At 31.4% G+C, this 27,111-nt stretch overlaps 1 protein-coding gene across 5 annotated transcripts in view; it reads left to right on the top strand.

Moving 5' to 3' along the window:
• Sply (Sphingosine-1-phosphate lyase) overlaps positions 1–25,470 on the top strand; it is a 52,688-nt gene extending 27,218 nt beyond the window's left edge. For all 5 annotated transcript variants that reach the window (XM_076475900.1, XM_076475898.1, XM_076475902.1 and 2 more), the window contains exons 3-14: positions 1,466–1,631; positions 5,238–5,413; positions 6,762–7,010; positions 7,633–7,724; positions 11,748–11,784; positions 13,751–13,858; positions 15,401–15,463; positions 15,876–16,022; positions 18,033–18,153; positions 21,548–21,665; positions 24,041–24,308; positions 24,768–25,470. In XM_076475900.1, coding sequence (XP_076332015.1) covers positions 1,466–1,631; positions 5,238–5,413; positions 6,762–7,010; positions 7,633–7,724; positions 11,748–11,784; positions 13,751–13,858; positions 15,401–15,463; positions 15,876–16,022; positions 18,033–18,153; positions 21,548–21,665; positions 24,041–24,308; positions 24,768–24,887 — 1,665 coding nt within the window. In that variant the 3' untranslated portion in view covers positions 24,888–25,470. The remainder of the gene's footprint in view (positions 1–1,465; positions 1,632–5,237; positions 5,414–6,761; positions 7,011–7,632; positions 7,725–11,747; positions 11,785–13,750; positions 13,859–15,400; positions 15,464–15,875; positions 16,023–18,032; positions 18,154–21,547; positions 21,666–24,040; positions 24,309–24,767) is intronic.
• Positions 25,471–27,111: the final 1,641 nt, after the last annotated feature.

Below are 27,111 nucleotides of genomic sequence, written 5' to 3'. Positions count from 1 at the left end.
TTTACTGCACAACACAAGGTGTTAGTGTCTTACATTAAAAGTTTTATTAAACTACTGTTTGTTTTTGTTATACCAGTTAGTACACCATAACATCTTTGTTAATAACTCATATTTTAATAGTATATAAATCTTAAGTTTTTAATTCTATGAGGCAGTATTTAAAAATGAATTACAATTAATGACACACATCATACATTTTCTCTAGGCATCTCTATTTTATGCACAGCCCCTTTAAAATGTACCAAAATTAAATGTAAATTACTCATGATAGATTTGTTGTTGCTCAGACAAACCATAAATTTTATAGCTTTCAGTTTTGTTTCATTACAGAGCTATCAAATAGAAAATCACAACCCTCTTCCACATCCTTTCTTTCAGGATTTGTTAATATTTCTCTCATGTGTTTTCATTATATATTACATATAAGCAACAGCAAGTTAAGGTTTTCATCTATCAAATTACATATTCCATAACACTGTGTTTTTAATAGGTAAGCATCAACATTGTAAGCAGTACAAGAGTCACAGTGGTTAGCTTGGATGTATTTGTAATGGCTCTGTTTACATAATCATAAAACCAGAAATATTGTGATTGTTAGAGGAATTTGTCTGTTATTATTCAATGTCCCTTGGTGCATTATTTCATTAAGTAAGTTATTTAGTCCACTACTACAATTAGTTTAAAAGTAGTGTTAACTGCCATCACCAATCAACAGCAAGAAAAAGAAATACTGAAATAAGTACTTTATTTGTTTTTTTGTTTATTCTTTATTATTGTAATATAAGTAACGAAAGTGTAAAAATAGAGATCTCTAGGTTAATTAAGTTATTTCAGGTAAAATAAGTAATAATATAATAAAAATTATTCCATGAGGCATGCATGGGAGCAGCTATGAGAAGCTTGTGGGTAATGTAATTCTATAATGAAATTTGAATTGCACATTCCCACAGTGGTTTACAAGGATTTACAAGTGGCAGGAATGGTAGACATGTGGTCTTTCAAATTGACCAAGCATGTGTGGAGAGAGTTAACAAATGTTTAAATCACAAGATCATCAAATATAGCCATACAAAGAGTGGTCTGCTTGATGCCAGGTCATTGGTAGTTCAGTTGGTAAGAAGGTAAGTCTCGGAACACTGGTGTAATTAGGTGTTTCCTGGGTTACAGGAAAAGTAGTTTGTTGATTTTAGGTTCATGCTAGTCCTGTTGGTTGAGTGGTATGGGAGATGCATTGAATTAGTATTGCAAAAGTCTAGAGTGTATTATTAATAATGGTAGGGAAAATTTACTCTGTTCATGAAGATTAATGTGGGTATTATATCTGGGAGTATGTTATACTGGGAAAAGTATGCTGAGCTTAAATTTCTTATTGATTATAAGTTTCTTAACAATCAGTATCGAACAGAAGTTCACTTTTTGCAGCACTGCTGGGTTATTGAGGAGTAATCTTTTTTTTTTTTTTCAGAAAGACCTGGAGCCATATATTACTGTTAGTATTGAGAAGTTAGAGCAGATTTGTCAACTGGTCAATGCAGCTTGTGCTACTTTGGAACCATGGCAAATTATTTTGATATCTGTATTTCTCACCCTAAGTGCTGTTTATATGTGGAAGCTATTACATCCAAAAGAAGGTAAGGTTTTCATGTGTTTTTGTAAAGCCAGTGTTTATTAAAACACAATTATATTAATAATCAGTGATGACGAGAAAACCCACTTGTAGAGAAAAAAAATATATATGTAAAAATGGCTGGTGTGGGTTGAGAAAATTTTTTATGTAGAGGAGCGAACAACGTTTGGACCTTCTTTGGTCATTGTTAGGTTCAGAAAGAAAGAAAGAGGTAACTGAGTGATAGCTGACCACATGTTTGAAGGGGGTTGTGTAACTGAGTGTAGCAATGTAGAAGGCGTGCTTAGATGTTTGATTATATTTATTAATATAGGTATAAAGGTGTTCCTTTGTGTTGTTTTCTAAGTAAGGCTTCTTTAATTTTGTGTTTGTTTATGTTTGTTCCTTTATTTAGTATTTGGGTGTTTTCTATGGTTATGTTGTGTTTATTTGATTTGCAGTGTTCGAAAATGTGTGAAGGTGACTTTTTGTGCTCTTTGAATCTGGTTTCCATTTTTTTACTTGTTTCTCCAATATAGTAGTTGTGGCAGTTATCACATTGTATTTTGTAAATAATGTTGGTATAGTGTTTATCAGTGTAGGTTTTACATAGTATTGACATGCAACAGCCAAACTTCCAAAAAAAAATTAAAAATTAATATTTTCCAGAAACACCTAAAAACAACACCTTAAATGATTTTTTCAAAGAATTTACTCACAAAACTATCAACATAATTTCACAAAACAGAAAGCTAAAAAGTAATCTTACAAAAAGAGACATTAATTCCATTAAAAACCTAAAACAAGACAAAAACAAAAAATTTCTAAATGCAGATAAAGGTAACGCGATAGTCATAATGAACACAAATGAATACATCCAAAAAATGAAGAACATTCTATCAGACACAAAAAAGTTAAACCAATACACACAAATCAGTAAAGACACACAAAACATAACTAAACAAAATACTACTAAAAATGAAAAAAGCCAACACAATTTCAAAAACACTTTATTTCTACCTACGTAAAACTGACTCACGCACACCGCAAATATACGGCATCCCCAAACCTCATAAACCAGATTGTCCATTACGACCAATAATGTCCACATATGAATCGTTTAATTACAATCTTGGTAAATACATAACATGGGCATTCTCCAAATATGTAACATCAGCCAGCTCATTCATCAAAGACTCTTTTACTTTCAAGTCTAATCTAAATCAACTTAATCATAAAGCCTTAATGGCCAGTTTCGATGTTATATCCTTCTTTACAGAAGTCCTAACTGCTGCAGCCTGAAAGATAGCCTTAGAACTCTATATCTGAGACCCTAACCCATCAATAGACATTTCCAGCAACCAATAAGCAACCCTCATAGAATTCACCACGATAAAGACAAACTTCATGTTCAACAACCACGACTATATACAAACAAATGGCCTAAGCACGGACAACCCAGTATCACCAGTTCTAGCCAATATTTTTATGACACAAGCTGAAACACAAGCAATTAACACAGCATTACATCCACCACTATACTGGTACAGATATGTAGATGACACGATTGCGGGATTCACATCTACAGAACACACACTTAATTTTTTCAATCACATTAACTCTATACATCCCAACATTAACTTCACATGTGAACAGGAAGAAAGCCATCAAATATCATTTCTTAGCCTCAAAATTACAAGAACCGATACACAATTTAAAACAGAAATCCACCGAAAAATCACCCATACTGTACTATACATTCCATGAGACTTGGCACATGAAACAAAACACAAACTCAACATACTAAGAAACCAAATAAACACAGCCATAAAACTATGCTCACCAGATAAAATTAACGATGAATTAGACAAAATAAAACAATACTTCATCAACATCAATAACTTTCCTCCACAAACCGTAGAAAACATTATACACACACACCTAGACAGAAAGCAAAATCAACCAACAAAAGTAAATATCTCGCGAATCAAAAACTCACGAAACCATATACTGCTGCATACCATATATTCCTGACATCAGCAGACAAATAACCAACATTTGGCAAAAACTAGTAACAAAATATGACATCCCAGTTAATACCAAATTTATTCAAAAACCAGGCACAAAACTGAGGTCTATACTATGTAAAAACTACACTGACAAACACCAAACCAACATTATTTATAAAATACAATGTGATAACTGCCACGACTTCTATATTGGAGAAACAAGTAGAAAAATGGAAACCAGATTCAAAGAACAGAAAAAGTCACCTTCACACGTTTTCAAACATTACAAATCAAATAAACACAACATAACCATAGAAAACACCCAAATACTAAATAAAGAAACAAACATAAACAAACACAAAATTAAAGAAGCCTTACTTATACAACTCATGCTCAAAATAAATCAATACAAGGGACCACCTTTATACCTATATTAATAAAAATAATCCAACATCTAAGCATCCCCTCTACATTCCTACACTCAGTTACACAACCCACTTCAAACATGTGGTCAGCTATCGGTCAGTTACTTCTTTCTTTCTTTGTGAACCTGATGATGACTGAAGAAGGACAAAACATTGTTCGCTCCCCTACATAAAAATTTTCTCAACCCAAACCAGCCGTTTTTACATATACAGTGTATATTAAGTATGTATATCTGATTTGGATAAATAAGAAAGTGACATGCCAAAACGAGAACTTTTTTCAGTTTATTTTGTGTGATGTTTTGGGAAGATGTCCTCTTTCAGGCAATAAAGTCAATGTTGCAGTGGAATTAGTGTTTGGATATTTACTTGATACATCACACAAAATAAACTGAAAAACTTCTCATTTAGACGTGTCATTTTAGCCTTTTTGCAGAATAATGCACATCTGTGTATTTTTCTTGTGTTCTATGTAAATCTCTACACATAAATGTTAGTAAGGAATTACTAAAATAATATGACTTTAATATACAGAAATAGAAAATGCTTTCAGAAAGCTAATGTCTACTTCACCAGTTGTTAGAAAATAGAACTAAGGTAACTTAAATAGTGTTTCACTTTGTGTTTGGTAAATATACAACATAATATTTTGTGAATTGAAAACTGGCACACACACACTCGCTCAACTATATGGATTATAAACTAGTACTGATGCATTTTTTAAGGAACATACTGTTAGCCGAAGAGACATAAACTCTGTACGTAACTGGGACAGTATGGTTCTTCTGAGTCAAAGAAACATGAGAATCTATTTCTAAGTGGGATAATGTGTTTGTTCTTGAGTCCAAGTGACAGAAAAAATTGTAAATGAAATAATATAGTTGTCTTCGAAACAAAGATACAATAAACTGTAACTATGTACCCCAAAAAGTAGTCCTGAGATCTGTTGTATATTTACTTAGAAACTGAGTGATTTCACCCAGTTTTATGGTATACACAGTGTTGTGGCTGAGAACAATGTTACTCAGTATGTGATCCTGACTGGTAAATAACAAGACAGTAAAGAGAAAGTTAATAAATGTAAGCTCATTGCTGAAACCATAATACAGTATGTGTAGTTAGTGGATGTTTTACAAATATTTTTTTATTATGGTAATTTGTTTTAATTGTTTGTTACTTGACCCTTCTTTTGTGAAGGGCTTCTTAGGCATTTAAAAATGAAGCTGTTTAAGTTTGTTCGATGCATACCCTCTGTGAAGAAGAGGATTGCTACTGAATTATGCAAAATTGAACAAGAAGTTTCTGAGGAACTGAAACTGGTATATGAAAATGCAGACTTTTTACTGGACCTCACAGAGAAAAGTTGGTCAGTTGTAAGTAACTATTCGTATGTTATAGCTGTTAGGAGATAGTTAGTCCATTACTGTCTGATATTTGTTTTCATATGAAGTGAATTTTCAATTAAAATTACAATGATTGATTTGCAACAGATCCAGAATGGTGTTGTTTTTGACCTGCAATGACCTTTCAACCCATCAATTATTACAAAGTATGAACACCCGAAGAATACAAGTACACTGGTTTTCTTCAGCAAACTGTGCTGTTTCATAGAATTTAGCAGAGTATTTATTAATTGGTTAATGTATCTTGTGATTAAATTAGCCAAAACAGTAATTATACCTTCTTTCCAATATCCCACACTATGTAATAGTCTTTAATCTGGAGACAATTGTTTTCATTAAAATTAAACTCTAATTTGCTGTATGTGGTTGAATTCTCTCCACTACATATCAGGTAAAGACATTGGTCTGGTTTTACATCTTTAAACTGAAGTGATAATATTATAGGTTAACCTTTATTTTGATGTTGAAAAGAAACATCATTTGGAAAACATTGACATAATATTGTTCAAGTGTGCATACAGTGCCGACAGTGTGTTGTTTAAGTGTGCATATGTTTCCAACTTTAAAAAGAAATTTAGTAATGGTTTGTTATAAAATGTTTAGTCTTTGAGTGCTAATATCTGAATTATCTTTAGAATTAATGTGTGCATGAGATGATTGAAGATAGCTTACATTGTCTGTCTGTTTTCTCTGTTTCAGTCAATTGTCACAGTATTAAAGTGTAGTGAAAGGCTTCAAGTAACTTTAAATTGTTGACATGTAAGATACTTTACAATAATCTTGTATTGGAAGAATACATTGTTCATAATAGTAACAATTTCACTTCATTTAAGTATTTTCTAAGCATCAATTTAAAGATAAGATAAGTATAATCAAGTTGTTTAATTTTATGTATTTTGAGCTATACCGATTCTGTAATGAGATTAGACTGGTACCAGAGAAAAATAATAGATCTTGTATACTATTTCTCCATGTTGTGTGTTATTATTATTATTACCACTGGAACCTCCCTCCTGGCTATGTCTTGTATGTAAAACAAATTATTACTGTACACAAAATAAGTTTGATTGTACTACTAGACTATGTTCTTAGGTTAAGTAAACACACGTTACTGTCACTTTGATGTTGGTTGCTACATGTTATTCACATTTAATGGTGAGTGGGGTTGGAGGTAAAGTAATATTTCATGACAATTTTTATTGTTGCCAATTTGGCTTGATTTACCCTGTTGTTATCACACTATAACCTCTTTATTTTGGTTTCTATGAAAACAAGTTTATTTGGACATTCATTTCATGTTACATTACCTCTGCCTTAGGACAAAATAATAGAACTGACAAAGAAATACACAGAACTTGGCAATGTTTCATGGAAGAATGGGAAAGTTTCAGGAGCAGTGTATTATGGAGATGAACAATTGACATCTCTTGTAACAAAAGTGTATGGAATGACAACATGGAGCAATCCCCTTCATCCAGACATCTTTCCCGGTATTCGAAAAATGGAAGCCGAGGTTGTTCGAATGTCGTGTAATTTGTTCAATGGAGGTCCTGACGCATGTGGAACAGTAAGGTTTTGTTTTAATGAACACGTCAAGATATTTCAATGGTACTGATGAATTATATATTTCTTTGTGATGTTTATTACATCAGATGCTTGTCTTCCTTCCCTGAAAGTGTCGCATACTTCTTGTATCATGAATTGTAGCACTGTAATTGTTTAGAAGCCATATAATTATAATAAACAATTAAATAGGTCTATATGTAGAGCAATCTCTTGTGAACTTGCACTAGTGATACATTAGAACACAACCATTGCTACATAATCCTCCATTTCTCCTTTTTTCTTTTTCTTTTTGTCCTTGGTTAGTAGTATAATTTTATCTTTAAATTTCTATCCCATCTGATGCTGCATTATATTTAATCAGTGACTTAGTGTAAATAACCAGTGGAAATATTTTAATGTATCGGTAGAGGTGTATTTATTCTTCATTTAAATTCTTTCAGTGTTTTTCTTTTTTTAAGACATGCATGTTTTAATATTTTTTCAATCCTATAGTGTTTAGTGTTACACACTAAATGTGCTGTATGAAATAATATTCACTTCTACTCATGTTTCATTGTTTTCTCCAAAGTGGTACATTAACAACTTGCAACTTTCCAAGTTTTACACCCTACATTTATCGTCAGGTTACCTCTGGAGGTACGGAGAGTATTCTTCTTGCTTGTAAGGCATACAGGGATTATGCAGTTGAGGTACGAGGTATTGTCAGCCCAGAGATGTGAGTATGTTTTTATCATGTTGAAACAGCTGTTACAATAGACAAGCTATGTTGATTTACAAGCTGTTTGAAATATGCTGTTACTGAAACTTTTTGAGTAATTGTTTTCCACTGGAATATGAAGTTTTGTGTGTTTATGTATACAACTATATACACTGAATAACTGTTTGTGTTAATATACACATATATTATGATTCTCAAATTTATGTATGGTGAATCAGTTTTATTTTAACTTTTCCGTTGTGGGCATCTTTTTCTGTGTTTAGCATTAGGTTTTAATAAGTTGCATTCAAAATGTAATTAAACGTAAATTTGGCACAAAGTGTAGCTGGTAATGTAAGTTTTTTATTGGTATATAAGCTTTATGTTTGTAAGTTTATCTTGAATATTAAAGCCCTAATATTTTTTTCTAGTATGAGAATTGAGATTTTCCTCTCTAGGCATCCTCTCTTTAATTTATTTTCCAACCCTCCTAGAAATACAAAACTAAACAAAGTACTAGTTATAATGTTGTCATTGTTCATGCAAAGCATAATTGTAATAGCCTTGAATTTTATTTAGTTAGGGCCATAAAATAGAAAATCGGACCTCTTTTGCGATGCTCACCTGTCTCATTTCTTCATAATTCCCTATAGTTGTCCAATGTTTAATATCATTTATTTATAACATATAGAAAAACAAGGTTATAATCTATCAAATGTTGTTTTGTAATACCTTGTTTTAACAGAAAAGTGTCTATTTTGCTTTCAGTTCAAACTTTATTCCCATAGGAAATACTTTAAAGAGTTTAGCTTAGTTTTTTACTGCTTTTGTTTTATAGTTTACCAGAAAAATTGTTATTGAACATTGTCTACTTTTCTCATGTGATTATTCTGTGTTCTTTAGTGCATTGTTTAACTAAATAAAATATTTAGTGCAGTAATATCATTTAGTATAAAAAATATTAGGGCTTTTTCATTGAAAGTTGGCAGCAAAATGAAGACCCATGTAAGTACTTTATTTGTTGTTTACTTATTATTGTAAGTCATTAACATTTAAAAAGTGGAAACATTTTTAGGTTATATAAGATTAGGTAAAATAAAGAACAATATTAGCAAGAATAAAAATGTTCATGTGGTATGGTTGTAAGCAAGTTGTGTGTTATGTAACTCAATAGGATAATAAGAGCAGCATGTTTGCCAAGTGATTTATAAATTTTTTTAGGGTGGTGATATCAGATATTCATGGTTCAAAGGACAATACGACAATAAAAGTTAAGTGTAAACAGGTACATACTGTCAGGAGTTTAACAAATGTAGTTTCATGTTACGATCTGAAGTCATTCTAGAAAGGAAAAAAAGGGAGGGAGTAGTCAACACTTTGAATCCATGTATTCAGGAAGAAATTATCAGTGATTTACTTCAATAAAAATTCTGATGTTGTGAAGATACACAAAATGTATGTGTATCGCTACTATGTAGAAACTATGAAAGCCATTTTGGACTTGCGAACTGTCATTTCAACCGATCCTTTAGAGAGATAGAGAGTTAAAATAATGAGAAAAACAAAAAAACTCGCACTTTCAAAGGTATGAATTCCCCATCCATGTGGGGTTAAAACAATTGTTTCAAAAACTTTATCTTTAAACTATAGGAGGTGAATATGATAGTTTTTGTTTGTTTTTTTCTCTTGCTTTCCTATAAAATGTTAAACCTTTTATTGTGGAAATAGTAGTTACTTCCATGGAATGTTTATATATTTTTTAGTAATTTTGTTAAAATGCAGTTTTTTTATATAGTTTCAGAGCTATTAAAACAGGTTATTTGATTTCCTAGATAGAATCCTGTGTTTTGGGATGTCTTATCTTTTAGTATCATTCAAATATTTTTTTAAATATTTTTTGTAGGTCTACCATTTTGAGTGACATAAGATGTGCACCTTACTTGTACAGAGCACAGCTTACAGATGTTCAATATTCAAAAGTTGTTTGGAATAAATCTAGAAGTTTCTCTAAAATCCACAACTTTAATTTTTTGTGAGATGAATGGAAGGAAAACTGTTATATAAATGGAAGCATAATTGTTTTCTTTCTCAAATTTACCATGGCTAATGAAGTAGAGAAGTAAAGTATAGAATGTTAAAGAATTCCCATGAATTATTTAAAACTGTGAAAGTAAGATAAGTGGTAGTTATATAGTTTTTGTCACAGCAACAACCAGTGAAAACTAGGGGTTTCTTACAGAAGTATTATATGCATGTTCAAGGAAAATACTTTTGTGTGTATAAAGTTAGTACATACTGTATATTGTAGATCTACAAACAGACATGCTGTATGCACATAACTCTGGAAAAGAATTAAAGTGTGAAACCACACACATCATTTATTGTATCACTATTAGCACAGTTACATTAATATGACTTCACAAGGCATGAAAATATACAGTTATATTTTATTGTTAGATTAAAAAATAAAACATTTGACTCATCATCAAACAGTGAACATTAAATAGCTGATTGCTAATAATATTTGTAACTGTGGAATTTATGTTGATCTGTCATTGAACTTGTGTACCCTGGAAAACAACTTTAAAACTTTGACAGAACATATATATAAAAATAACATTTTCTGAATGGTTACTTTTCAGTGTGTGGTGAATTGGACAACTATGACACAACAAAATTGTGTACATTGTTAATACCATCACAATTTTTTTTAAATAATAAGATTAAACTCATTGTTCAGTTATTCTGTTTATTTTCAGTTTTCACAAAACACCAGTTCAAGAAGGTCATTAACTTTGATTCTAGCTGCCTTTGTTAGACTCTTGAGGTAACAACTGATCTTCTCATGGAGGGTATGCCTGTAATTTTGCAAGTTGTGCAAGGATATTCAATATCCTTGCAATAAGATATTCCACTGGTAGGCCAGGTGATGCCTGGAGTTACGTACTTCCTTAAGTTTAAATGAGAATGACCAGTTGTGGATAGCAGCAGTCTATCTGGATACTTCTGTTACTTTTGAATTAGGTTATGACAAGTTTAATCAATCTGATAGATCTTAGCAAAGTCAGATTATGTATTATCCATTAAAAGAAATTACATTCATTCAACATGCAACAATAGTTGTTAATGTGAATAATAAAGATTATTACATTACATCTAGTTTTTTCATTCTCACAACCACAGTTAATCACATGAATTCAGAACTACTCTGTAATAGACATATTTTCAAGTCTCTTGTTATTCATTACTTATTCTATCATTATAAGGAACATCAATGTGACCTGAATATACCATACTGTTAATGAATTTATACAATAACTAATAATTCATTTGTGACTAAAGGGACAACCACTTGGTATAGCACGTACCTTATCCATACACAGGTGATCATAGTCAGCTGTCAGACAGTAGGAAAATGTGTCTGTATATTTGTCGTTATCAGCAGGCATGACCCATTTTTGGCAGCTGGTTGAAAAATAAAATTTCTGCATATGTCCACGAAGTTTCATCAAAATCTGATAATTCTGACTGAGTTACAAAAAATGTGAAAAAATTGGTCCCCTTGTTAATAAATACAGATCTTTTTATGTTTTTATGGCCTTGTCCATTGACCTTAACTTTCCAAAAACTAATTTCTAAGTTAGGTTATAGTCCAAGTGCATACCATCTTTTGCCCAAATTCATTAAATAAGCCGTTTTCGAGAAATTGTGTTGACACACACACACACACACAGGTGAAAATATAATCTCTCTTCATCCATCTTCAGTGGCAGAGGTAATAATGTAAAGGTTTATTACTAAATAAAATAACTGTTCACATTGTGTGCAGTAGTTTTCACTGAAGGTCATGCAGTGTGTTAACTACAGGTTGTATTACTGATGGAGTGTGAAAGGTTGATGCATTTCTTTTGAACTTAACTTGGAATAGGAATTATTATTTTAAAATCATAGTGAAATGTGTTTTATTTAAATCTATGTACGTTAAACATGTGTCTAGTGAACGTTTTGGAATGATCACTTTATTTTTATCATACAATTTAGGGTTGTGCCATTAACAGCACATGCAGCATTTGAAAAGGTTTGTTTAAATTTTCATTGTAGTTTTATTAGAAACTTACCCTTCTAGATAATAAAGACTTGAATGTTTATCCTATAATGCAGAATATTCCATGAAATAATGACCTGAGCAACTCATAAGTGACCATTGTTTAACAAGGAACTGTATAACAGGCAGTGTCTTCTAACTACATAACTGTTATAAGAAGAGTTTTAACATTTAGCATTATTTCAGTTAGATTGACATCTTTTTTACAGTAAGTGCTCTTTACTTCATAGGCTATAAGATTTTTAGTGACTTACATTAAACATTTTATTCAACTATTTATTGTTTGTTATATCAATTAGTATAACATAAAATCATAACTAGTAATCCATATTTTAATACTATGTACCTTCTTGATTTTTTTATATATAAAGCATTATTAAGAAAATATCCTAGATTTCCTCTAGTGAGAAATAACGTTTTTATTCATCCCCTCTTTTCTATTTTATTCACCATCTCTCCGATAAGTATGAAAGATAATTTAAATTACTCACTATAAAATGTTCATTGCTCAGAAAAACCATAATTTTATAGCCTCCAATATTGGTTGGTTACAGAGATATAAAATAAACAATTAAACCTCTCTTACCATATCCATGTTACATCCTCTATTTCAAGATTTGATAGTTCTCTCTTACATTTAATATCATATTGTTTATTACCAATAAAAATTCAGAGTTTTAATTTGACATTATGTATTAGATTATTTTCTGAACAGAGAATTGTCAATTTCCTTTTTAGTACAAACTTTGTTCTCACAGGAAAGATATCAATTAGCTTTGAATTTTTCTATGTAACACGAGCCCTTACAGCCATAAATATTATTTGTGGGATATCGTCTGCTTTTAGCATGTTGTTATTCCATGTTCTATGGTACATTATTTAAAATTACTTATAGCACTACTATCATTATTACAAAAAAGGTAGGGTTAAATGTCATTGAAAGTCAATACCAAAAAAAAAAATAATCCAGGTAAATACGGTAAGTACTTTGTTCTTTACTTTTCATGTGCCATTTTATTTATTTTTACAAAAGGAACTAAACTTAGGAAATATTTTTAGGTTCGTTAAGGAAAGATAAATAATAATAAAATTTTCATGAAACACATGCAAATAGTTTGGAGTAGTTTGTAAGTAATGTAATTCATCAGCATAATGTAAATTCCATGTATTCCATTTACTTTGCAACTTATGATACAAATAGTAGTTAAACATGATTCAAAGGGCAATAGAATAGTGACATTTAATTATAAATAGATGTACGAGTTTAAAGGTACTTAGGCTAAACAAATGTAGTTTCATGTTACAATTTGAAGTCATTCTAGGAAGAAAAAAAATGAGTAATTTAGATTTATTTCATTTTTTATGGTTACGAAGTTGGTCAAATTAACCAACCTAATATAGAATTAAAGTAAAAGATATAAAATTTATAGAAAACAAATGGATGAAATGTGTGTAGGGAGTTCTAGAGATTGTGCAAATAAAATTTGAGATATTTGGTAGAAAAGTATTTTTAATCATTACATGAAAATCACTTTGTACATGGACTAGTAAGGAACCAGGCTCGATATATTCACAAATAAATCTTTAATAAAAATGCTTTAAGACATCTGATTTTTTTTGTGCCCAAAGTACTTATAATGTTTCATAAACGTCTACCATATTTTATGAAGGTAAACATAATGTATTAAAAGTTATACTTAAGTGCAGATTAGTATGTGGACTTGATATTCTATACCTAGCCCATTGCAAAATGAGTTAACATTCTAAGCACAAACATTGTAATAAACTTAAGTCTTCAAATGGAAGAATTTTTTTTAAGTATCTAATATGTCAAATTCAATGACAATTTGTCTCGATAATTATACTTTTCCAGATAGTACTATAATGGGTTTTAGTTTGCTGTTGGTTTGTCAGACATTTTGTTTTAATCACATTGTAGGCATCCCATATCATGAGGATAAAAATCCACTTTGCACCTGTTGATCCTACAACAATGCAAGTTAATATCAAAGCCATGAGGAAGTTGATCAATAAAAACACCTGTATGGTAAGTTTTGTTATTGATCACTAAACACCTGCATAGTAAGTTTGTTATTGATCACTAAACACCTGCATAGTAAGTTTGTTATCAATCAGCTACACACAGCTTATTACCACAGGTTTAATTATAATTTTTTCCAAGGTGTGAAACCACATATACTCTGCGACACTACAGGAGTGATGTTTAATAAGTCTTGTTAGAAATCTGAACACAAATATTATTTTGATGTACATAAAATGAAATCCTTCTACTTAAGGTGTATGCTTTTTTTTTTTTTTTTAACACCAATTGATCCAATGTTGTCTAAACTATTTAAGCATCAAATTGATCATAAGTCCACTACAGTGTTGTTTACTGGGTCTTTAAGATATAATGTATAATTGTCACAGGGGTATGGGAGTCCCTTGTGTATTTTACTAAGTGAGTGAGTGATTTCATGTAACTTTCAAAAAATTATTGAGACTGAGTTGAGTGTTGTAATAAAAAAAACAACCTAAATCTACTAAATATAATACAATAGGTGATTAAAACATCAAATATTATCTCTGAGAAATAGGGTAGAAAGTAATATGCACACCAGAATTGTGTTAATAAGAGAGAAAGTACTTGGGGTAAAATAATCTGTTTTCAATTTATATTAATATAGCTGTAAAAAATATCTTTGTAATGGAATTGCTGGTTATAGCTAGCAAGATATATGTAAAAAGTAGATAAGTTTCTTATTCCTTATGTAATAGTGTCTTCTACAGTGCAGTCATCTGTAATATCTACAAGCAAACCAATCTTGAATTAAATGTTAGTGAATAATATTGTTAACAACACATGCTTCAGTAGGTATATGATGGACAATGTCTATATGTGTGTCATTAAAATATACTGACTTGTGACTTTCGGAAAGTACTTTTTGTTGTTATGTGCACGCGTGATGTCTTCAAACAGCAGGTTCAATTTTCTTTGTTTTATTTACTATGTCTTTGAAGATTACTTAATTTGTAGTGAATTAGTTAGAAAACTTTGTTAAATACTAAAGCCTTGTAGAGGCTTATATTGTGAAGTCTGATACATGATAGAACTGGTTGACCAGTGGAGTTTTATTGTGAGACATTAATCAGTTATTGTTACATGATACTTAGAGTAATCAACAATAATGATTTAAAACATTAACTTCTGTTGATTAATTTTGTGAGTTATGACAAATAGATTAGCCTATACAATGTTCAATTAATCAAAGTAATGATGAACTCTAATGACAATATTTGGTATAATTAAAATAAGTAATCATTGGAAATGTTACCTTTAGTTATTTGGTTATTTTTTGTGATATTAAACAATTTAATGTGACACCTGTAACAGACACTTGTCACCCACCTCTAATGATTGGACATGTACTACTACAATATTAATGAGCATCTTTATTAACTGTGAAAATTATTTTTAATAATTTATGCACAACACTTAGAAACAAGAACATATTTCACTTTAAATGTAAGTATTTTTATAAAATAATTTTAAAACAGGTAAATATACATTCTATTCATCTTTCTTTAGCTAGTGGGCTCAGCTCCACAGTTTCCACATGGAGTGTTGGATCCTATTGAAGATATAGGGAAGGTAGGTAAAATTTCAGGGTGTGTAAGAAAATGTAGAATATACATTTGGCTCAGTCTTCTTACAGTTATAATTATAAGTTTCATTAAAGTTCAAAATACTCTATATTATGGTTCAGTATGGTTTGTAGAAAAACATGAAACTACAATTAAACTGTTAGAGCTGCTGTATTTATTTTATTTTACATACTGCTATGCATTAAACTGTTAGAGCTGCTGTATTTATTTTATTTTACATACTGGTACACATTGAATTGTTGCAGCTGATGTGTTTATTTTATTTTTTACATATCACAATGTCTAAGCTATTGATATTCAATAATGATGTTTTTAACTTGAAGTGGATAAGAAGGTGGAAGTCGTCTCATAGAAAGTTTATTGCTTTTGTTGTTAGTGTTTTCTATTTTTATACATAGCTTGGAACAAAGTACAACATACCGGTACATGTGGATGCTTGTCTAGGTGGGTTTCTTCTACCATTCATGGAAAGGGCTGGATATCAAATTCCTCTTTGTGATTTTCGTGTTCCTGGTGTTACCAGCATATCTGCAGATACTCACAAGGTAACTACTCCATTTTGTGGTATGTGTGTGATATCTGAGACACTGACATTTTAGATACACTGCTGGATAACAGCTGAAGGTTTTTAAATATAAATTTGTTGCTGTCAGAATATTTACAACTATAATTATACATAAAACACTGTGACATAAATGTATAATTCACCATTACAACATTTTGAAAACAGTTTATCTGAAGGCAGAGAACCACACAGTTTGGTCTGTCAGTATCATTGACTATGTTAATTTTGTTAAAAGGCATTTTACAGTACATCTTGGATGTTCTTTAACCCTCTTGTGCAGTGTGAAGGATCACAGTGTGTGAGGCCCAACATTAAGCACACTGTTATCCACTTGTTTCAGAGTTTTCAATATTCCTTTCTTCCTTATATTGGTGATTTTACAGCAGTTTCATGTTAAGGTAGAGAAAATAATACTATACAGACAGATGCTGGAAAGACTATTAAAAAAACAAGCATGCAGGAGGTTGTAGAGATTATGTGATTAACAAATTGTATGATGGACAAGACTTGTTTTGTTCACATTCCATTCCAGCTTGTCTGAGTGAAACCAGTGATGTCAGTTTATAGAAATATCTTCACTAACACATCTGATTTTTTTTTGTCTACAACAGACTTGCACTCTTGACTATAAACTTGTCACATTACATGAAGATAGTTTATAAAATTGAAAATTACACTCAACATTACTTCTACAGTGTGGGTTTCATCTTGTGAACATTATAAGTTAAACTGATATAACTATGTAATAGTAAACATTACTGTTGTTCTTATATTTAAAGTTGTTATTAAAACACCCCTACATACCCCAGATGATCTCTAAACTTATGATGGGGTTAAGTCTGCTATAAAACTCAAATGTCTAATGAGAGAATATTGCTGTTAACTTTCTTAACTCTTGAAACTTCAAGGAAAAACAAATTATTGCATGGTAAAGAATTAAAGGATGATTTAAAAAAAAAATCATTATATATTAGCCTAACATTCAAGATTTATACATATACCTCAGTAATGTAGAATTCCATATCACTTTCTCACATTTATAGTGTGTGTGTGTGACATATCACACATTTTTGTCTTTCATAAGTCCATAGAATTACTTATGTAATTTTCTTGTGTACACTCTGTGGCTGCTGGACCTATTACAGAAATCAGATGACTAGATTTTAATATTCATAACTTGCTAGTTAGTGCATGTAATACTAATAATAAATAGTGTTGAAGATATATAATATTGCGTTTAGTTCTTACCACAAATCTGATTTTATTTAAATTGCTTAATTAGGATGAATAATAATTACTTAACTCTCTTATTATGGCATGGTTGATTCATATTTGTTATTGGATCAAATGGACCTTTTAATTTTTATGCTAAAAATTCTTGTGTATTTCTTCATAAACTTTTACTAGCTTCTAGTAAGTATTAAGAGTCGTTTGTAGAGAGAAAATCACAATTTTTAATGAAGTATTTTCAAATGTTGACTTCAAAAAATGCAAAATTACTTTCATATTTGTATTAAATATACTTTTCTTGATGTGAAAAGGTTAACCTCAAAAACTTCCTAACTAAATTTCAAACTTTTTCAGTAAAACTATGCTTTAATAATTTTATTATTTTACCCTAATTCTATATGAGGTTGGTCAGTTTGACTGACCTTGTAACCAAAACAAGTTGAAGTCTAAATTAACATTATTTTTCATTGTATATTGAGTTTAAATTGTAACATGAAAATTAATTTTATTCTAAATATCGTTAAACTGATAACAGTATACATCTGCTCATACTTAAACGTTATTGTTTTATTGGTCTTTAAATTGCAGTTGGGAACCACTGGCCTAGGCCACATCTTTCTGTTGTATTCCAGGTGGCTTGATGAGCACTTTTATTAGTTGAAAGGTTTCAGGATATGGCAGATATAGTATGACTTATCGTCACACATTCTTCCTTACTTTCATTGTTAGGCTGTAGAATTAACTATTATTTATATAACAGTATGGATATGCACCAAAAGGATCCTCGTTGGTCATGTACTGCCACAAGCGCTACCTTCATTACCAGTTTTCTGTCCAAACTGATTGGCCTGGGGGCATCTATGCATCACCAAATCTTGGAGGTTAGTTTTTTCATTAAGCTGTTATTATACACAAGTCTGTTAAGGTAGATAGTAAAGTGTGTATTATTATGAAATGGGTGGGATCTAAGAACATTTCAGTTTTTAAATACAAGACAGATATTTGGGAAAAATGTTCCTTTGCTTCACACAACCTTTCTATCCAGGGGTGGATACAATTCACATCCACTGAAGGACAATTATGAGAAGCACAACACTTAGCTTCTGCCACTCAACTGGCAAGATATCATTTCTTAGCTGCAAATGAATTGAGCTACTACCTCCAAGTTCTTTAGCTTTATTGTTGATAAATGATGTTGTTTCACCTTCAGATATTTTGTTACTTACTCCTGAGTGAACTGAGATATCATCTCCAACAAGTTCCCTAGCTTTATTGTTGATAAGTGATATATTGTTTCACTTTGTCAGATATTTTGTTACTTACTCCTGAGTGAACTGAGCTATCATCTCCAACAAGTTCCCTAGCTTTATTGTTGATAAGTGATATATTGTTTCACTTTGTCAGATATTTTGTTACTTACTCCTAAGTGAACTGAGCTATCATCTCCAACAAGTTCCCTAGCTTTATTGTTGATAAGTGATATATTGTTTCACTTTGTCAGATATTATGTTACTTACTCCTAAGTGAACTGAGCTATCATCTCCAACAAGTTCCCTAGCTTTATTGTTGATAAGTGATATATTGTTTCACTTTGTCAGATATTTTGTTACTTACTCCTAAGTGAACTGAGCTATCATCTCCAACAAGTTCCCTAGCTTTATTGTTGATAAGTGATATATTGTTTCACTTTGTCAGATATTTTGTTACTTACTCCTGAGTGAACTGAGCTATCATCTCCAACAAGTTCCCTAGCTTTATTGTTGATAAGTGATATATTGTTTCACTTTGTCAGATATTTTGTTACTTACTCCTGAGTGAACTGAGCTATCATCTCCAACAAGTTCCCTAGCTTTATTGTTGATAAGTGATATATTGTTTCACTTTGTCAGATATTTTGTTACTTACTCCTGAGTGAACTGAGCTATCATCTCCAACAAGTTCCTAGCTTTATTGTTGATAAGTGATATATTGTTTCACTTTGTCAGATATTTTGTTACTTACCCTAAGTGAACTGAGCTATCACCTCCAACAAGTTCCCTAGCTTTATTGTTGATAAGTGATATATTGTTTCACTTTGTCAGATATTATGTTACTTACTCCTGAGTGAACTGAGCTATCATCTCCAACAAGTTCCCTAGCTTTATTGTTGATAAGTGATATATTGTTTCACTTTGTCAGATATTTTGTTACTTACTCCTAAGTGAACTGAGCTATCATCTCCAACAAGTTCCCTAGCTTTATTGTTGATAAGTGATATATTGTTTCACTTTGTCAGATATTTTGTTACTTACTCCTGAGTGAACTGAGCTATCATCTCCAACAAGTTCCCTAGCTTTATTGTTGATAAGTGATATATTGTTTCACTTTGTCAGATATTTTGTTACTTACTCCTAAGTGAACTGAGCTATCATCTCCAACAAGTTCCCTAGCTTTATTGTTGATAAGTGATATATTGTTTCACTTTGTCAGATATTTTGTTACTTACTCCTGAGTGAACTGAGCTATCATCTCCAACAAGTTCCCTAGCTTTATTGTTGATAAGTGATATATTGTTTCACTTTGTCAGATATTTTGTTACTTACTCCTGAGTGAACTGAGCTATCATCTCCAACAAGTTCCCTAGCTTTATTGTTGATAAGTGATATATTGTTTCACTTTGTCAGATATTTTGTTACTTACTCCTAAGTGAACTGAGCTATCATCTCCAACAAGTTCCCTAGCTTTATTGTTGATAAGTGATATATTGTTTCACTTTGTCAGATATTTTGTTACTTACTCCTAAGTGAACTGAGCTATCATCTCCAACAAGTTCCCTAGCTTTATTGTTGATAAGTGATATATTGTTTCACTTTGTCAGATATTTTGTTACTTACTCCTAAGTGAACTGAGCTATCATCTCCAACAAGTTCCCTAGCTTTATTGTTGATAAGTGATATATTGTTTCACTTTGTCAGATATTTTGTTACTTACTCCTAAGTGAACTGAGCTATCATCTCCAACAAGTTCCCTAGCTTTATTGTTGATAAGTGATATATTGTTTCACTTTGTCAGATATTTTGTTACTTACTCCTGAGTGAACTGAGCTATCATCTCCAACAAGTTCCCTAGCTTTATTGTTGATAAGTGATATATTGTTTCACTTTGTCAGATATTTTGTTACTTACTCCTAAGTGAACTGAGCTATCATCTCCAACAAGTTCCCTAGCTTTATTGTTGATAAGTGATATATTGTTTCACTTTGTCAGATATTTTGTTACTTACTCCTGAGTGAACTGAGCTATCATCTCCAACAAGTTCCCTAGCTTTATTGTTGATAAGTGATATATTGTTTCACTTTGTCAGATATTTTGTTACTTACTCCTGAGTGAACTGAGCTATCATCTCCAACAAGTTCCCTAGCTTTATTGTTGATAAGTGATATATTGTTTCACTTTGTCAGATATTTTGTTACTTACCCTAAGTGAACTGAGCTATCATCTCCAACAAGTTCCCTAGCTTTATTGTTGATAAGTGATATATTGTTTCACTTTGTCAGATATTTTGTTACTTACTCCTAAGTGAACTGAGCTATCATCTCCAACAAGTTCCCTAGCTTTATTGTTGATAAGTGATATATTGTTTCACTTTGTCAGATATTTTGTTACTTACTCCTGAGTGAACTGAGCTATCATCTCCAACAAGTTCCCTAGCTTTATTGTTGATAAGTGATATATTGTTTCACTTTGTCAGATATTTTGTTACTTACTCCTAAGTGAACTGAGCTATCATCTCCAACAAGTTCCCTAGCTTTATTGTTGATAAGTGATATATATTGTTTCACTTTGTCAGATATTTTGTTACTTACTCCTGAGTGAACTGAGCTATCATCTCCAACAAGTTCCCTAGCTTTATTGTTGATAAGTGATATATTGTTTCCCTTTGTCAGATATTTTTACTCTTGAATGACATGTATTACTGATAAGTGTCTTTAAGCAATATTAATGTCTGTGTCCAAAGAAAGTATGACATCTGTCAGTTTTGAGATATAAGAAGCTTGAGTTACCTCAGTACCCACTGCACAATGTACTTACATAAGATATTTGTATGTAAAGTTCTTACCTTTTAGGGTGTTATTTATTATTCAACAGATACATTTTGCTTGTTGTTGAATGACATGACTGATTGGTTGTAGAACAAGTGCCCCATTGTTTATTGTTTGTTTGTTAAATTTGTTCCAACAGTTGTTTCTTTGTGTTGTAAAAGACTTAAAGTTTAAAATTTCTGATTTGTTTACAGGTAGTCGAGCAGGTGGACTTATTGCAGCTTGTTGGGCTTCGCTCTTGTTCTTTGGAAAAGAAGGCTATACTAGTAAAACCAAACAAATCATATCAACAGCAAGGTTCCTTACTGAGAGGCTAGTATTCTGTTTTAAAATTGATATAGACTATTTATTTTGTTAAAATACTCAGCATAAGAGACTGAAGATTCAGTTTGGTTACTTTGGAATATTTCATATATTTGTTAGATATGTACCCAGTGGTTCAGTAGTAAGTCTTAGAGCTTAAAATGCTATGTGATTTGGTTTCAATTCCTGTGGTTTAGAGACATAATATCAAGGAAAGTTTATTATCGTTAATAAAAAGTTTCATGACTTAAAAATAATATTTAACTCAAGAACAAGGTTTATGTAGGTCTTTGAAGTTGTGGAGAAGTCTAGCCATTTTAGATTCAGTTCCAAATACTCTATGAAATAAGCTGTTTAATTGAAAAATATTAAACAACAAACAGTTTTGGCTATTGGAATCCAACTTGTTTATGTAAATCAACTATTCTTGATCTCGTTTGTTGTGATACACAAGATTTCTGGTGGCAGACATGTTTGTTGAACAAATATGTAAGTTTAATTCTGCACAGGCGAGTTAGTGTCCTTTAACTTTGAACGTGGGTACTGGACTTTATGTATGTAAAAGTCTGTGATAATCTCTACAGGACAGCTGTTCATAGGGTTTCTAATGAAACAGATTTAAAGTTAATGAAGTGAAATATTAGCAACAGTTTAGAAGTGATTGTGAAGAAACATTTTAAATATCTACTATCTTAACATGTTAATATCTACTGATCTACAACAAAAAAACTTTACATTTAGTCATGGAAGAAGCAACAGAAGGTGTAAGTCTTGTATTTTTCAATCTGTTACAAATAAATTCAAATCTTGCCTTACCAACCTTGGTTTTCACACCTGTTTTCCCCATGGAAAGGAGATTCCCTGTGTACCCTCACAAACAGGAAAGAAATATCTGAAAGAATATTTATGACAGGGCAAAAATGTTTAATAAAATAATTCTTATAAATCAAAATGGTGAACTCTTCAAAGTATGTCAGTCAGATATATTAAAAATGTAAATTAATTTCACATAACATTTTATGAAGTGCATATTTTTATTTCAGTTTTAATGTAATTATTACAGTTCATTTAATGTTTTGTGCATACTTCTTACGAAAATATTTAACAACTGATAGATTGTTTTGTATCTTATTTTTCATAATATTTTCTGGAAACAATCTGTTCGTGGCCAAGAACAGGTATATGTAAATAGTCGAGATAGCACTGTATTGGATATAAGACTGTTTATTGTAGTGTTAATAACATATTTTTTGTGTTTGTGGTTCGTTGGCTATCAAATATTGTGTTTACAAACTATTGATGCTGAGGCTATGGAGATTCCTAGAAAGACTAAGTGATAGACAATAAATAGCTGTGACCCAGATGAGCAGAAGAGAGAGATAAAAATAAGTCACAAGAAAGAGAAGACCTATCGTTAATGGTAAAGTTAACCACTGTGGGAGTTAAAGGCTTAACAACTGATATGTCGGAGTGAGATTACCAATTTTGAAAGTGATAAGAAGAATAAGTTGTCTCTTCAAAGGGTGTGCTGAAGTAATTGAACCTGCCTGAGTGGACTTTGAAAAAAAACAAAAAACACTATTATTTGGAGTATGGAAAAAGCAGACAATTATTAGAAGTTCAGGATACAACTGTGGTAACTTTATAACAGTGTAAGTGAACTATACACAGACACTATAGCAACTGCCAACTGAATTCTAAAGCAATTGAATTGGTCTAAGTGGACTTTTGAAAAGAAGAGAACTGTGTAATGTTTAAGATACAACTATGATCTCCATAGTGTGAAGAATATTTGTGTATATATATATATATATATATTTGAATTATGTTGATTATATTTTAAAAAGAATTGGTGTGTGTGTGTACTGTTTGTTTATTGTTGAATTTATTGTTAACAAGTCAGACATCTACTGTGGAAGAATCCTTAGCTCAACACACCTACATGTTTACATTACTATATATACTGTTAAAACATAAGTTTTCTGAGACATTGTACTACAAATGATAACTGTTCTGTGGTAGGTGTGGCCTTGGTAGTTAGGTAAGGTGCCTGGACCTGGAATCTTAGGGTTTGGATATGTGTATGCACTATAAGAGTGATAGTTAAAGTCTACTCTTCTATCAGACAAGAGTAACTGAATTTACAGTATGTGTCTTCTCTTTAGCTTCTCTGTTCAAAATTAGAAAAACGTTTGTACAAAGAGTAATGCTACTTTCTGAAACAGTGTGGTATTAAGAATATCTAATTTTAAAAGAAATCCTACTTTATCTCTTGGAATGATGGTCAAACTTTAACTTTCTTCGCAGAGGGAATGGGAAACTTTAATTTTGCTTTCCTTCTCATCACAAACCACAGGGTTTATATCTTCTTTTTTTAATTGTAGATTGCAAGAAATTCCTGGCATATTTGTTTATGGTAAACCTCTAATGAGTGTTGTGGCGATTGGTTCCAAAGAGTTTAACATATATCGTCTGAGCAGTGCCTTGACCAAGAAAGGGTGGAATCTCAATATACTACAGTTTCCAAAAGGTTTCCACATCTGTGTCACCATGCTGCACACCCAGAATGGAGTAGCTCAACAATTTGTTGATGATGTTTGGCAGTGTACAGAAGTAATAATGCAGGATCCTAAGGCTGCTGCTACTGGCACTGTGAGTATACAAGTCAATGTATCTTAGTCTCCTTTCCACCTTCTCAATCTATAAATATCTTAGTTATTCTTATGAAATGTCAGCTACTAAACTTAGATTGTAGGAAATCAGAATGTTTTAAAATCTGTTTATAAGATTGATTTATCAACAATGGAAAACAATTTTAGGATGACAGTGACAGTTTTGTTCAGAGGTAAAACATAAAAGCTTAGCAAAACTATCTGTGGGATTTTAAAGAAATTCAAGGATAACAAAGGTTAATCAAACAGATGTATGAAGTTTACACTTCCTGGTGGAACAACCCAGACATTAATCTTAGTGTTATTGATGAAACAGCCACAAATACCTTTACACTTTATAAAACTTGTTGTAGTGATAATATCATTTGAAATGGTTTGTCAATGAGCATTCTCTCTTTAACAGATAATCCAATGACTTGTTTTTAAAACTGTTTTATAGGCTGCTCTTTATGGAATGTCACAAAGTATACCCGACCGCTCGTTGGTGTCAGAAATAGGATGGATTTTCCTGGATGCTTGCTACAGTACTGAAGTAACAAATGACAAGATCTCTTCTTAAATGTTGAATTTTAAATTTACCATAGACTGGAACATAAATATTGTTAAATTGTGGAAGATCAAAGATTTGATCATTCTGTGTGATTTTATAGTTGTCTTTATAATTATGCCAGCATTTCTAGCTCCTTGTTATTATCAGATTTTATAACTAATTAAATATTAACTTATATTATTGTGCTAATTTATCATTCCATTTTGTTTACATCATAAATTTAGTTTGCCATTCTAGTCAGTCTGTGAAAGTTCTGGACATAGAATATGACCTAAAGAATATTTACAAACTTTTTACAGTGTGATCTGTGTATGTGTAGGATTCTTTATTGGTTGTATTAACTCTGTACAATATCAGTCTTGTTTGGTATTTTCTCAGGAACAAAGGTTCCTCTCAACTATCACTTAAGAGCAAAGATCCAGATGTTTTGAGTAGATTGAGAATTGATATAATTTTCTCTAAATTTTTAAAATACTTGCATACATTACTTTATCTAAGAGTAAACAGTTGTAAGTTATTTGTAATATGTTTTAACTACTTACTTGGAAATGACATTAAATTATGGGACTCCTAACTCAATCAGTAAAGCAAATCTGTGTTCAAGTGTTGAACTAATGTGTACAATGAAAACAATATCACATCCTAACAACCTTCATGTGGTTGTCATTACTTCCAGCAATTACAGGTAATGTAAAGAAAATAACTTAAAGGCAACTAACAAATCTATTTACTATAGGTCTGTATAATCCATAAAATATTCCAGCTCTGTTTATGAAGTTTTAAAGTTAGTAGGTCACACATGCGTATTATGATAAAATTAGTATTTCATATGCATACTAACTCAGTTGCTAACACAAATCTAAATACATATAAACACACTGAACATCATACTCGACCAACATATTTAATTTACTTGTAGATTAACTCATCCATGATCTAACTTAAACTGGAACAGCATACTATACGAACTTATTTAATTTACTTGAAGTGGAAAACTTGATGTTGCATCTTCTAGGAACTTTCACATGATCCAGATGTATCTCATTAAATCTTTTCATCATAAGGGCATAACTCATATGACAGTCACATTTAAATCTGGTGTGTAAATGTTAAGTATCATAGCTAATACATCATACATATTTTGATAAAGCATTAAATGTTCTAAACTAAGATATTTTTATACACATAACTATAGGTCAAGTACCCTGAGGGCCTCTTGAAATCAGTAAAATTATGATTGTACTTACACTGTCAATTCCAGATGGCTTGATATACAGCCATAATATGACTTAAGCTTTTCTGTGACTGAATACATGATTTTGACATTATGATGACTGATAATAGTTATAATTTTGATTGATATTAAGAAGCATCAATAGCTGAGCTAAAGAGAAGGCCATGTTAAAGTACTTACTATGGATAAATTTGTTTGTTTTGGAATTTCGTACAAAGCTACATGAGGGCTATCTGCACTAGCAGATGCAAGACTAGAGGGAAGACAGCTAGTCATCACCACCCACTGCCAACCCTTGGGCTACTCTTTTACCAATGAATAGTGGGATTGACTGTCACATATAACACCCCCACGGCTGAAAGGATGAGCACCTTTGGTGCGACTGGGATTTGAACCTGCGACACTCAGATTAAGAGTCAAATGCCTTAACCTACCTGGCCACGCCAGGCCCTATGGATAAATAAAGGCAGTGAATGGATATGCATGAAAGTTGTGGAAAGTTGAAGAATTTTCAAAATCAGTCAGTAAAAATTAAAAAGGCTAATCACAAGGGCAAAAGAATATACATATATGCACAATTTGTTATTCCTCTTCCTCCATTTTGATCTTAGCCCCATCAAAATGGGAGTTTTCTGATAATTGTTGTGATCTAACAGTGATGTACACTCGGAGGGCTGGTCGAATCAGCAAACAAGAAGGATGAGCATGTTCAGGGTCTGGGATCCAAACTTATGACTCTTAAGACTGGAAGGTGAGCAATAAATATAATGTATAGTTGTTACAGCATTCTGTGGTTTTCTTTGTTTATGTTTTTATGTATAATTGTCAAAATAACCAAGAAGACTAATGAAAAAATTTATTCTATATCACAGAGCAAGATAATTCCAAATCACTTGTTTATGCTTTTATTTACAAGCCTTACATACTGAACAAATACTATAAACATTAAGAGTTGCTTGTTTCCACTGGATACTTAGTGCATTAATCAAACGAATAAAT

Source organism: Tachypleus tridentatus, chromosome 13, assembly GCF_004210375.1.
Source record: "Tachypleus tridentatus isolate NWPU-2018 chromosome 13, ASM421037v1, whole genome shotgun sequence".
Taxonomy (NCBI): Eukaryota; Metazoa; Arthropoda; class Merostomata; order Xiphosura; family Limulidae; genus Tachypleus; species Tachypleus tridentatus.
Note: the sequence above shows the minus strand (reverse complement) of the source record. Positions and strands in the feature narration are given on the sequence as shown.